At 31.8% G+C, this 13,259-nt stretch overlaps 1 protein-coding gene and 2 long non-coding RNA genes across 3 annotated transcripts; all 3 read left to right on the top strand.

Moving 5' to 3' along the window:
• The first annotated feature begins 5,189 nt into the window (after positions 1-5,189).
• Positions 5,190-5,700, top strand: LOC133029111 (uncharacterized). The gene is made up of 3 exons (XR_009683320.1): positions 5,190-5,234; positions 5,313-5,405; positions 5,489-5,700. It is a non-coding gene; the product is annotated as an uncharacterized LOC133029111 (long non-coding RNA).
• A 1,555-nt stretch (positions 5,701-7,255) lies between these two features.
• Positions 7,256-8,019, top strand: LOC133029112 (uncharacterized). Its single transcript, XR_009683321.1, has 2 exons — positions 7,256-7,476; positions 7,556-8,019. It is a non-coding gene; the product is annotated as an uncharacterized LOC133029112 (long non-coding RNA).
• Positions 8,020-8,820: 801 nt separating this feature from the next.
• LOC133029113 (uncharacterized protein At4g04980-like) lies at positions 8,821-12,633 on the top strand. The gene is made up of 5 exons (XM_061101592.1): positions 8,821-9,837; positions 9,926-10,091; positions 10,517-10,681; positions 11,922-12,074; positions 12,260-12,633. The coding sequence occupies exons 1-5, from the start codon at positions 8,993-8,995 to the stop codon at positions 12,452-12,454; spliced, it is 1,524 nt and encodes a 507-aa protein (XP_060957575.1). The 5' UTR covers positions 8,821-8,992; the 3' UTR covers positions 12,455-12,633.
• The last annotated feature ends 626 nt before the right edge of the window (positions 12,634-13,259 follow it).

The raw sequence follows: 13,259 nt of genomic DNA on the forward strand, positions 1-13,259 counted from the left end.
TGATTCTTTGAGATGAGAGTTGGAAAAATTTCTTTGAGTCTATTGGATATCATTTTAGTAGAAATTTTATTACTCCAAGTGAAAAAACTACCATTAAACTTAACATCCTCTAAACCACAAAATTTAACACAGTTTTGAAAAGGTACCATCTTTCTAGAGTTTCCTTTATAATTCAGCCTCTCCTCCATTGATTAAACTGAGTTAAAATCACCACAACTATCCAAAGATCTTTCTTAATCACTATCATATTATTTAGATCATTTTAAAGTCGCTGTCACGATCCTTGCTGTCATTAAAAGTATACACAACAGTGATAGTAAAACTGTTCTTTCTTTTTGGGTTCACATAATAATGAATCTATTGACTCGTACCCCCTATGTTCACATAAAAACTAATAGGATTCTAAGCAACCAAGATTCTTTTATTCGGATGATGAAAAATGTTAGAAGCAAAACGCCAACCTTGAAACATATTAAGGTATAAAGCTCTCAATTCAGAGGCTTTAACCTTTGTTTCGAGAAGACCAACAAAACAAATATTCTTGTGATGGATCATTCGCATGCCCTCTTGTTGTTTATTAATTTTTTTATCCCTCGAACATTTTAAAAGAAGAGCTTATCCATTTATTGGTGGAGGGGCTCCCTCTTTATCAATAATGAACTTCATGTTACATAACACTTTCCCAACTTACACCTCTGTAACTATTATCTCCTATAAAGCTTCAAACACATTGCTTGTTTCCACTTTAGGAGGAGCTTCGATATGAATTTCTTCCCTTTAACTGCCTAGAAACCTTGTTCATCTACTTTCGTATTATCCATGTTTGAATTAGTGACTGGGGCTTTAGGATGTAATTTTTTTTTTCTATTTTTCTATCTTTTCTTTTTTCCTGCAAGCCTATTTTGTGTGCCCAATTCCTTTGCAAGTTTCACATTAATTTATCTGGATTCTCTACTCATAAAGAACATCAATGTACACCAACTTTTTTTTTTCATTCTCAAAGTTTAGATTATTATGAAGGCCTTTGGAGATGTCCATTTCAATCAAGACTCGAGCGAATTGGAGCCTATCTAGATTCATAGTTGCTTGATCTTGCTTTAGCATTTTTCCAATCATATTGACTATTTTTACCATAGCCCGTTCTCCCTAATATTTCAATTCAAGTTGTCTCAATTGAATCCATAAAGGAACTTTCCATACTTCCTCTCTAGTGAACTTTGAATCGGGGTCTCAAGCCTTCAGAATCAAAGGTTTTCTATCAAAAAATTAATATCCTCCATTTAGAAATGAATCTCTAGCCTCAACTATGTGAAATCGAACCAGAAAAAATCCAATGAGTCAGCAAATTCACTCTATCTATCCCTTGTTATGGCCAAACACGTCTAAAGAAACTCGGTGGATTCGAACCCAGAACATAACACACAACAAATGAGTTCAAGTAATGTATTTTATCAACTATATCTTCATCACAAATCTTAACACATTTGCTTATTTCATCGAATGTTTCTTTTTCAAATTGCAGAACAAGAAATTGAGGATGAGACTTGCCTGATTTTGATTTTGCACGACCACTCATAGCTTCCAAGAAAGTGGCTCTGAGCTCTGATATTTAGAGCAATTCTATTTCAGATGATTTAGGAGATAGACAAATCCCAACTTCATCATCTCCGGTTATGATTGCACCACCTCAATCGTCCCACTGGAAGAAGAATCCATAATTGCATCCTCAAACTCAGAATCAGAAAACTGAATTGCGTCAACCCCCAACACTTGATCCATCGATTTAGTCTTCTTCCCACAGTCAAAAGAAGTCAACTCTCTTTTCTTATGAATCACGTTCTTTTTTTTTCGCTTCCTGAATCAGAGATTTAGTTGCTGATCTTGCCTTCTTCATTGCCAGTATCTACTTCTTAGTCACCCGAGCTTTGAGTCGTGGTCACCCCACCTTTGGCTAAACCCTAAAGGCCACCTCTTAAGAAACAAATTATTATATACATAGCTAATATATATGTTTTATTCCATTATCACTTCATCCACATAATTTGTTTTTCTTCATTAGCTAGGGTTTTTTTGATTTATATATTAATTTGTTTTTCTTAGTGATATTTATAAGTAAAACTCATTTTCATCATAAATAGTTTCTCTGTAGAATTTTTATTAAGTACTCCCTCCACGTTCTTGTAGCCCATGTTTTGAAATATTTTATTTGAATAGTTTCTTGCCAAGCAAGAAATTTGATTTATTTTTCATTTTTTATTTCATTCAAAACTAAAACTAAACGCTACACATGGCTGACTACTACATGCTAGACCAATTTCATTAATATCATTAATTAATATATCATAATTTATTATTATTATTATTATTATTATTATTATTATTATTATTATATGATATATATTCATGACCACATCAAGCTTTTCCTGAGTATTTTTCTTTTTTTTTTTTCACAAGGCTTGAATTTCGAGATCGTCTTTTCAAGGATTTGAGGTACCATTTAATTTTTTTCTTTGTCTCTTCTTAACTATTTTTTTTTTTGTGTGTAATTATGTTAAATATATATATATATATATGATTTCATTTAATTATAACTACATAAATATCATGTATTATTTTTGAAAGAAAGTGTATCTATAAATTTATATATATATATGTATGATCATCGATCACTACTACAATCTTGGCCTTTAGAGGCTGTTTTTTCACTCCCACTTATAAAAAGGGAAGCTAAAGGGTGTGAAAATACCCGTTTTTTTCGAAATTGACATTTAGAGGCGGTTTTTTGATAAAAACCGTAGGTATAAAATTGCATTATACCATTTAGAGGCGGTTGGGAAATAATTTTTTTTTTTTTTTATGTTTAGCCCTATGCCGTCGGTTCCTCTATAGGAACCGACGGCATAGGGTACACGTGTTTGCTGACACGTGTACCCTATGCCGTCGGTTCCTATAAAGGAACCGACGGCATGTGGTTATAAAACTAACCCCCGCTTCAAGCTTTCTTCCTCACTCGACCAAACCCAGCCAAAGCACCAAAGAACCAGCACCCAGCAGAGAAGAAAAACCCTCGCCGACCACCGCCTCCACCACCCATTTCTCCCCCATTTCTCAACCATTTGAGCCCATTTTTGTTGCAAAATCTTCTATTTTCGATACTTAATCCTATACACCCAAAAAGTTTTAATTTTTTTCCCTATTTCTCTGTCATCCGAACCTATACAAAAATAGTGGGTATAACTCCGGCCACCATTTTTTGTTGAGAAAACATTGAATCTCAACCTCTTTTAAGGTATAAATATAGTTTCTATTCATTTTTATAATGTACATTGTTTTATTTTTAGTTTTTGTAAATTATTTTTTGGGTTTTTTAATTTTAATGGTAATATTGTTGTGTTGTATGTGTATAGTGCCCGGATTTTTTACGGAATTGCTCGTCGGATTGCGGTTATTAGGTAAAAATTTAAAGCTCAACATATAGTATATATATGTAATTTTATATTTTATTGAATATGTGTGTATATAATGTGTGTATATTAGTGTGTGTATAGTTTAGAAATAAAAATTTTAAAATTAAATTAGTGTGGGAAATAATTTTTTTGAGATAATAGTGTGAGATATAATTGATTATATATATATGTATGTATAATTTAGTAACTAAGTAACTTGTTACTATTTTTAATAACTAGTTATAAGTAATGAAATAATTATTTTTGCAATTTCGTTATATTTGTTTATATTGTAGGTTCGGTATAATTTTGTGTGTAGTGTATTTGAGCTTGCATTGATAGGTATATACTTTAACTAACTTTTTCTTATTATATAATTAATTATCAATGCATGTTAGTTGAGTTTGAATATCTTAAATATTCATCCGTAGTGAAGTAGGTTCTGCGAATACATGTACTGCGGTCGGGTGGGTGTATTAATTTTGTATTGGTTATCTGTTTTGTTTGTTATTTTAGGCACTTTTAAAATTTTTGGGAACGTCCAATTACGGTAGTTGTCTTCTTAGAAATTTCGGTAGAATTAGGATAAATCTTACTAAAAAATATTAATATTTACATCACCCAAAGAACTAATTAGCTATAACATAGTAATAAGATGTTAGGTCACTAAAAAATAATCTAACCATTTGTTATGTTAGCTTACTAATCTAGTGAAAATGGTGACCTTAATTTTAAAATTTCTTTCAAAATTGGAATCAAACATGCCCAAAAATTCATCTTTGCCATAACTAATAAAAAAAATAAAAATAAATCCCAATATCATTTCAATCATCTTCTTTTTGGGTATAATTGATGAGCATTGTAATGATTAGCTACATGGTCCACAACATGTTTAACACTTTACTAAAATCACAATCCTTAAGCTAAAAGTCATTCATCATTACACATAATAATAGTAATAAAAAAAAAGTTACTTAATTATGGAAGAAGAATACAAATGCAATAACAGATAAAAATAATAAAAGTAAATTAAAGCAAAAAACACATTTCTTATGCTTAAATCATTGACATATAGCTTACTTTATATTGTGGTTGTGAATGTTCCTAAATCATTAACATATTGTTTATGCTTTTAATATTTCATATACACTACTTGTTATATATATAGCTAACTTTGAAGTTTGTTTGTTAATGGTGTAGACATGGCGAACTCGGAATCAGGATCTGATTCGGGAGCAGAAAATGAGTGTCCAACCACAATACCTACACGAGGGCCGACGCAAATGAATGAAATATCCAAACTAATGGATCAGGGCAAAAGAGTGGCCCTCGAAGTTAATGATAAAGGTCAATACTGTGGAAAAAGCTACGCGAAGCTCGTATCCACTCTGGGAGTCAGATGTCGGCAGACAATAGGGTTGGCTTATAAAAATTGGAAAGAAGTCAACCAGACTCTGAAAAATCAAGTTTGGAAAGACATTCAGGTAAGCTATTATTTGTTAGAATTTTGATTTGTTTTTCTATTACTCCAAATGTTGACTCTAACCGTGTTTGTTTTCCTTCAAAATAGACGGGGTTCATTGTGCCGGACACCTTCAAACATGATTGTCTCATCCTAGCTGGGAAGTTAATGAAAGACTTCAAGAATAGGATGACAAAAGACATCATAATGCCCGCGTTGAAAGAGAATGATGCGGGACGGCGGCACAAGTCCCCGAAAAGCACCGGAGATCGACGGCTGGCGATTGGTGCAAATTTGTTGAAAGTAGACTAACTCCTGAATTTCTGGTACGCTAATTATATTAACACTAAGATAAACTCTTAAATACAAGTACATGTATCTAATGTATTTTTTTGGCATTGTAGGAATTGAGTAAGGTGCAACGTGAACGTTCCTCAAAAATTCAATCCAGACATCGAAGTGGTCGGAGTGGGATGGTGAACGTACGGGAAGCTGTGGTAAGTAATACTAAAAATTTAATGTGCTATAATGTGCTATACAATTTAATTGGTACTCATTTCATTGTTATAACGTTATGTAGAAAAAGGACCTCGAAGTTGCAGATCCTCCCCGCCACCGTGTTTGGATTAAATCTCGCACCAAGAGTAGAAAACTTGTCACTGATTACGACAAGGAAATTGCCGAGAAGATAGTAAGTATATATTAATTCATATACTAATTGCTTGAATATATAATTCAATTAGAGTTAGTGTATATAATTCATATACTAATTGCTTGAATATATGCGTGCATTAGGCTCGATTAGAGGAGAAGCTTAGTCGGGGACAAATTCGGGTCCGGGGCCAAAACGATATCCTCACGCGGGCGCTCGGGACACCGCAGCATCCTGGACGTGTCGGGGCTGCCGGGTATGCTATTACTTCAAATGTTATTTATTTAGTTACACAAATGAAATCGTTGCTAATTTGCATTTTATGATTTGTAGGTTCACGACCGGGGCATCTCAAGCTGTTCGGCGGGAAGAAAAGGGAAGTGTACGATGTTGTGGCTCGGCAAGCGAAGGAGATTGAACAATTAAAAGCCGAAGTCCAATCCCTTAAGCGACGGAGAACGCCGCCGAACAAGAGGAAGAAGGAGAGGTGGGCTGGTGAGGCGTATGTTCCACAACCATACGCTCCTCGGGATGAGGTACAACCACAAATTTATGCTGAGGAGTTCATTTCCCTCAACGACCAAGGTATCCTATACAATTTTGATGACCAAGCGGCCCTTACTCAGCAAGTACATCTCTGCTCTGACAACATCGACAATATTGTGGCCGAGGGTATTTGTACGAGCATGTGGGTGTGGTCAAAGTTCACTGCCAGGATTACGATGATTCACATGCTCGGATCATGGTTTCAGAAATCCTGCAAGAGGACGCTGAAATCCCAGTCCCACTTGAAGAGTTCAGATATGTTAGGGACGTGTACCGAGATGTTCCTTCCTTGGCCTAAACACTTAATTTTAACAACCGAGGTAACTTCTCAACTCGAAATTAATTATTAATGATTAGTGGAGTTTGAATATCTTCAATATTCATCCGTAGTGAAGTAGGTTCTGCGAATATATGTCTTTGCGGTGGGATGGATGAACAAACTACCGTTATATATGTGTTATTTGTCGTTATACGGCCATGTTCAAAATTTTTGGGATCATTCAATTACAACCGTTATCTTTGCCGAAATTTCGGTAGAAATTAGATAAAATTTGATATATATATATATTATGTTCGTTTTGTTTAGGGTCCACTCGCTCAACCGCCCTCAAGACGTGATGCGTCAAAGGGGAAAGCTCCGATGCTTTCTCCACAAAGCCGTGGTGCACGGGAAGATGAGTTGTTCACGGAAGAGAAGATGGCGTTGATCCCTAATTCGCTGAAATGGATGATTCATGAATTCCTAAGGCTCAAAGATAAACGTGATATAATCACAATTCCCCGTCCCCCGAGGATTCATTGCACGCGTACCCGAGATCACGTTATGCGGAGAGGATTTGCGACGGAGTTGCTACGTGTGACTACATCGGCAACCGGGGAATGCTTGTTTGGAATGATGTATACTCTTCTTTAATCTAATTAACCTTATATCAAATTATAGTTAAATTATTATAAGGCACTAACACTTTTTTTGGCGAGCACATATGGGAGAGCATCAACGGTACGAGAAAAATTTTCAAGTTTTACGACCCGAGCTTCTCACAAAGGTAATGGGATCGGCGATGAAGAACGTAGTCGATCTTTTGACGATGCGGCAAGACGATTGGCTAATTGGTTATCATTAATGAACGGCAACCACCACATGTTCTTTATTCCTTGGAATATCGGGTAAACTTTATTAAATTCTTTAGTGCTAATTGTTCATTTCTATATTATGTCTTCAAATTATTTTTATACTATCTTACTTATATTCCAATATAATTTTCTAGGATGCATTGGACGCTAGTGGTGGTTGCGCCAAAGAAAATTATCCATTTAAACCCTCTAAAAGGCCGCCCAATTCCCGAAGAAATAGAACAAATGATCGGAAGGTAATTATTTAATGACTTCTTATGTAACGAATTTAAATTAACTAACGAATTGAAATGCTAATATAATTTTTCCAAACAGGGCATTCATGTATATAGGGGACGCACATCAGTATCTTGGCCCGTGGCAAGGAATTGCACAAGCAAATCGTCCAAGACAACCTAAAAGCCAAGAATGCGGTTTTTATGTTTTGAAATATATGATCGACATCGTCGCACGTGCCAACCCCAACCGTTACATAGAAGATCAAAAAGCTGTAAGTTTTAATTATTGATCATAGTATATAAATTTTATAATAACAAATATATAATATACATATACATAAACTAATATAAATTTTTAATTTTTTTAACAGTTTGGGGGTCAGAAGCAATACGATCCAAAAACAGAAATTTTACCACTACAGCGAAAGTGGATCGAACAATTGATGGCGGTGATTCACGGTGACGATTGAGGTTCAAAGGTCGAAGAATTTTTCTTCATTATGTAATTTTTATAGATTAACTTGTAATTAGATTTATTAACTTATTAATATTTTTAACTAATTTTACATGTTTGTGTAATATTTAATTATTTTTATGAAATCAAATTATGTTTTTACCCAAATTTAATTACTATTTAATTTAAAATGTAATTAATATATAATTAAATTAAATAAATATGTAATTTAAAATTTAAATAAATATGTAATTTAAATTAAATAAATATGTATATAAATTAATAAATATAAAATTAAAATAATATAATTAAATTAAAAAAAAAATCGAAAAACTGAAATTCGCGAGACCTTTACCGTCGGTTGCTACGCCCCCTATGGCGTCGGTTTTTTGATAGGAACCGACGCCATAGGGACCCCTATGGCGTCGGTTCCTAGCTAGGAACTGACGCCATAGGGGTATATATGGCGTCGGTTCAAATAAACCCTTTAGCGTCGCCCTGATAGGCGTCGGTAGCGAATTTCGCGAAAACCGACGCCTAAAGGGCTTAAAAACCGCCTCTAAAGGGTGTTTTTGTAGTAGTGGATATATATATATATCATATATATAGATGTTCATAAATAAAATTAAAAAACCCTATGGTTGAATTCAAGTTCTTACATGTTTGAATATATATATAGGAAGATATATTATTATTACAAAGAATTTCTCTTTTTCAATTTTGATATATATATATATATATATGATGATTAATATGATGAACAACTTGTTTAAGCTTCTATATATATTATTAACAGAAATTAGAGTCATATATATCGATCGATCTTACATACATATATGTCAAATAAAAATACTTTCTAAATCATTATTAATTATAGAAATTAATGATGACAAGATCGAAGCATGCATAGGTTGATCTATATGTTAATTTTTGTTTATTTTTTCATAAAATTATAACTTAAATAATTTGATTGTAGGCTAATTATACAGATTAATTATTGACTCAAATAGGATATATATATATATATATATATTTTAATTTGTGATTAATAATTTTACTTTTTGTTGAAAACTATAGTATATGATTAAGATGGCAAGAGAGAAAGTTTATAACATGGATGAGAATGATCATAATGATGATGATCAGATTACAAAGAACAACATTTCAAGAATAAATTCTTTTGAGAAGTTCTCAAGTGATGTATATATTTCCCCGGACACCCCAACTTCGGTCCTGTCTGAGTTAGCTCGTGATGATTTTAATGAAGCAAATAAGAAGGTTGCTAGGGTTTCGGGTAGTGCTTCTCCTCTTCTTTTCTCACTTAGAGTTCAAGCATTGGGGAAGTTGAATCCAATTGATGTTGTTAATAAGCATTTGTGGCTTCACTATTCACAAAATACACTAGGCTTTGATAATAATTCTACAATTTTAGGGCAAAAAAATAGTCAAAATTTAGATATGAATCAGACAATATTATTAGATGATGGTGATAATATTTCAAATATGGCATTGGAAAAAGATTCTTCAAAAGGGTTATTGGTTACAAAATCGAAATGGTCATCACCATTACTTGAACACCCGAAAACAATACTTTCTAAAGCAGTATTAGAGCAACCACCAACGCCTTTGTTGCCATCAAAAGGAGGAGAACCGGCACCATCACCACCACCTAAGGCAATTGGAAATATTAGAGGTGGTCCGCCGCCACCACCTCCTCCATTCGGTGCAAAAATATCCTTGCGACCTAAGAAAACAGATAGTAAACTAAAGAGATCAACTCAAATTGGAAACCTATATCGTCGTCTCAAAAGCAAGGTGGAAGGGACCAATAATAACCCTAATGGGAGAAAAAATAATGGAATAAGAAGTGGTACAAATGGTGGAAAGCAAGGAATGGCTGATGCATTAGCAGAGATAACAAAAAGGTATACAAATATAGTGTTATAAAAAAGTATTATAATATCTCAAGATTATAGTTTTCATTACACTAAATTTATGCTATGTAAATGTTAGGTCAGCATACTTTAGAAAAATTGAAGAAGATGTTGAAAAGTACACAAATCCCATCTTGGAGCTGAAATCTTCCATTAGTTGTTTCGAAACAAAAGACAAGGATAAGCTTTTGAAGTTCCACAAAAATGTGGAATTAGTTCTTGAAAACTTAACTGATGAAACACAGGTAATACTCAGGGTTGGCCTAAGCATATTAAGCAGTTTGAGCTATTATTCTCCCTATATTAAAAGATTCATTTTTTTAATCATCCCTATATATGCATGATATAATAATTTATTTATAATGTATAGATAATAAATGTTCATAACAACAAACATGCACTTACAAAAAAAAAAAATGATAAAAATATTTGTGGTTCTAAATACATATAATTCTAAAAATTTTGCTTATTCTAGAATTAATGTAACATTTTTTTATGCTGAATTTGTAAATTATTGATTGATTTTTTTTTTTTCAAAGTCCAATTTTAATTTTTCGGCTAAGGCCTCCAACCTGTTTGGGTCGGCCCTGATAATACTTATATATTATTAATTATTACAATTAAATATATATTCATATAGTGTGATGATTGAGGGTTTAATTGTGATTAGGTGTTGTCAAGGTTTGAAGGGTTTCCTATAAAGAAGTTGGAGACATTGAGAATTTCATCTTCATTATACATAAAGTTTGACAACATAATCAATGAGCTAAGAAATTGGAAGATTGAAAGCCCAATGGGCCAACTCCTTGACAAGCTTGATCGTTACTTTGACAAGGTGATACACTCCAATCTAAACTCTCAACACATAAAAATGATAGTTTTCTAAATTTTGTTACTCTCTTTTGTAGAAACTATACATATATATATATATAATAATTGAGAGATAGGGAGGGTTTATGGCATGTGAAAGGCCAATACAAAATGCAATAGTTTCAAACTATTATTTAGAAAATGGTAATTTTCTAAATTTTGAGACCCTTTTGTGTAGAAAAATGGTATTGGTCTAAAATTTTAGGCTAAATAGTAATTTTTCCCCCCGAACTTTGACATGTACTAAATCATGCCCCATGAACTTTTTTGGTCGTTAAAAATTCTCCCTGAACTATTAAGATTGTTAAATTTAAGGACTTTTATCTAATTTTAGTGAAAAAATTCTAACATGGATGGAAGTTTAGGGGACATGATTTAATACATATAAAATTTTGAGGGGCATGATTTGGTAGATATCAAAGTCTGGGGAGCATGATTTAGTACCTGAAATAGTAAAATTGAATGAAATTAGAAAAAAGTCCTTAAATTTAACAATCTCAATAGTTCAGGAGGAATTTTTAACGGTAAAAAAAGTTCAGGGGGCATGATTTGGTATATGTCAAAGTTCGGGGAGAAAAATTGCTAATTAGCCAAAATTTTAAGACCCATTTTGTTGGGGAAAGTAAAGTCCCCCTTTTATAACAAAGATCATACCTAAGGCTTAGACTACATATTTTAAAGGGGAATTTTCATTTTTATGAGTTTTAAGTTAGAAAATAAAAAACATCTTAAAAAAATGGTGAAAATAGTGTAAGGTACCTGATTACCCTATGGAGGTAACTGATTATCTCTCTGATTACCATAAGAGTAACTGGTTACTCTTACTTGTTTTTCCTATAATTTTAAATTTTTTCTTAAATTTTTCCCATATTTTCACAGATTTTATAAAAATCCATAAAATTTATTATTTCCTCTATTTTAAATTGGAAGGATGGATTAGATATACATCAAAAATGAGTGTATCGATATTTTCAGTATTTGATAATTCAAAATAATTTGGAGTGCCGAAAGTAATTAATGTTTAAATAATTATTATACGTGTGTTTATTTTTTTTACGAGTGTGAAACAAATTGTTTGCATTATATTTTTTTTGTACTGTAAATTTTTTCAAATTTTATCAAAAGTGGAATTATAACTATTTTGATACTAAAAATATGAAAGATACAACAATTTATATATATATATATATATATATATCATGTAGATTAAAGGAGAAGTAGAAACCCTAGAACGCACCAAAGAGGAAGAATCCGTGAAATTCAAAACCCATAATGTTCATTTCGACTTCAACATCCTAATAACAATAAAAGAATCAATGGTGGATGTTTCCTCAAGCTGCATGGAGTTGGCATTAAAGGTATATATGCTTTTGTTTTTCAATCTTTTTGGGCTAATAATAATACGATCGAACTTTGAATTCAAAGTAAAACCTTAAAGAACCATCGATGGTTCTTTAAGGTTTTACTAATATTCCCAAGTCGAAAAAGAAAATAAAATAAACTTTGATTTGTTTTGTAGTATAATTAGATATTTCATTTGTAGGAGAGGAGAGAAGCTTATAATAAGGTGGGTGAAGAGAATAAAAGAACAAGCGAAAGAATGAAATCAAATAGTAAATTGCTTTGGAGGGCTTTCGAGTTTGCATTTCGAGTGTATACATTTGCAGGAGGCCATGATGATCGTGCCAACAAACTCACCATAGAATTGGCTCAACAAATTGATCATTATGATCACTGATTATATATTTAGAGATTTTTTTATTTCTATGTTTTTATATTTTTGGGCAAAATTTACAAAAAGATAGTTTCTTTTTCAAAAAAATATTTTACGAGAAAAATTTAAAATTAAATAAAAAAATTTAAAAAATATGGAAAAATAGTTTATGGTAACTAGTTACCTTCTTAAGGTAATCATTTACCTTATACTATTTTTCTTATTTTTTCTTTTTTTTTTTTTTAATTTTTTCTCATAAAATCTTTTGACAAAATATTATATTTCCGCACAAATTGAATAAAAAACTCAGAGAAAATGTATAATGTTTACTGTATATTTTGAGTGGGAATCACATTTAATTTAATTGTAGTGTATAATTAGAAAGTATTTGTATCATTATTTTATCTTTAATTTTTTGTATATATATTTTTTTTTTTTTGAGAAGATTCACTGTTATTTTAAATTAAAAGTCATTTACAACAACAACAGATAAACTAAAATAGGAATTATCAAAAAAAAAAAAAATAAACTTAAATAGGAAATTTCTTTATCCAACAAATATTTTCATCCAACTACATAGCGTATTTTACTAATCTATGAGCAGTTTGATTAATATTTCTCTTAGCATGAGAAACAATAAATCCAGAAAAGAAGAATAAAAATCAACTTACATAAAAAATTACATATGTAAATATGATCAATCTGAAAATGAAGCATTTAAAGCATTAGAAACTCGCAATGCATCAGTTCCAATTGTATTTTTTTTTTTTTATTTTTATGTATAGCATATATATACTTGAGGGAAACTAAATTAGAAACCTGTGTATTA

Source organism: Cannabis sativa, chromosome 7, assembly GCF_029168945.1.
Source record: "Cannabis sativa cultivar Pink pepper isolate KNU-18-1 chromosome 7, ASM2916894v1, whole genome shotgun sequence".
NCBI lineage: Eukaryota > Viridiplantae > Streptophyta > Magnoliopsida > Rosales > Cannabaceae > Cannabis > Cannabis sativa.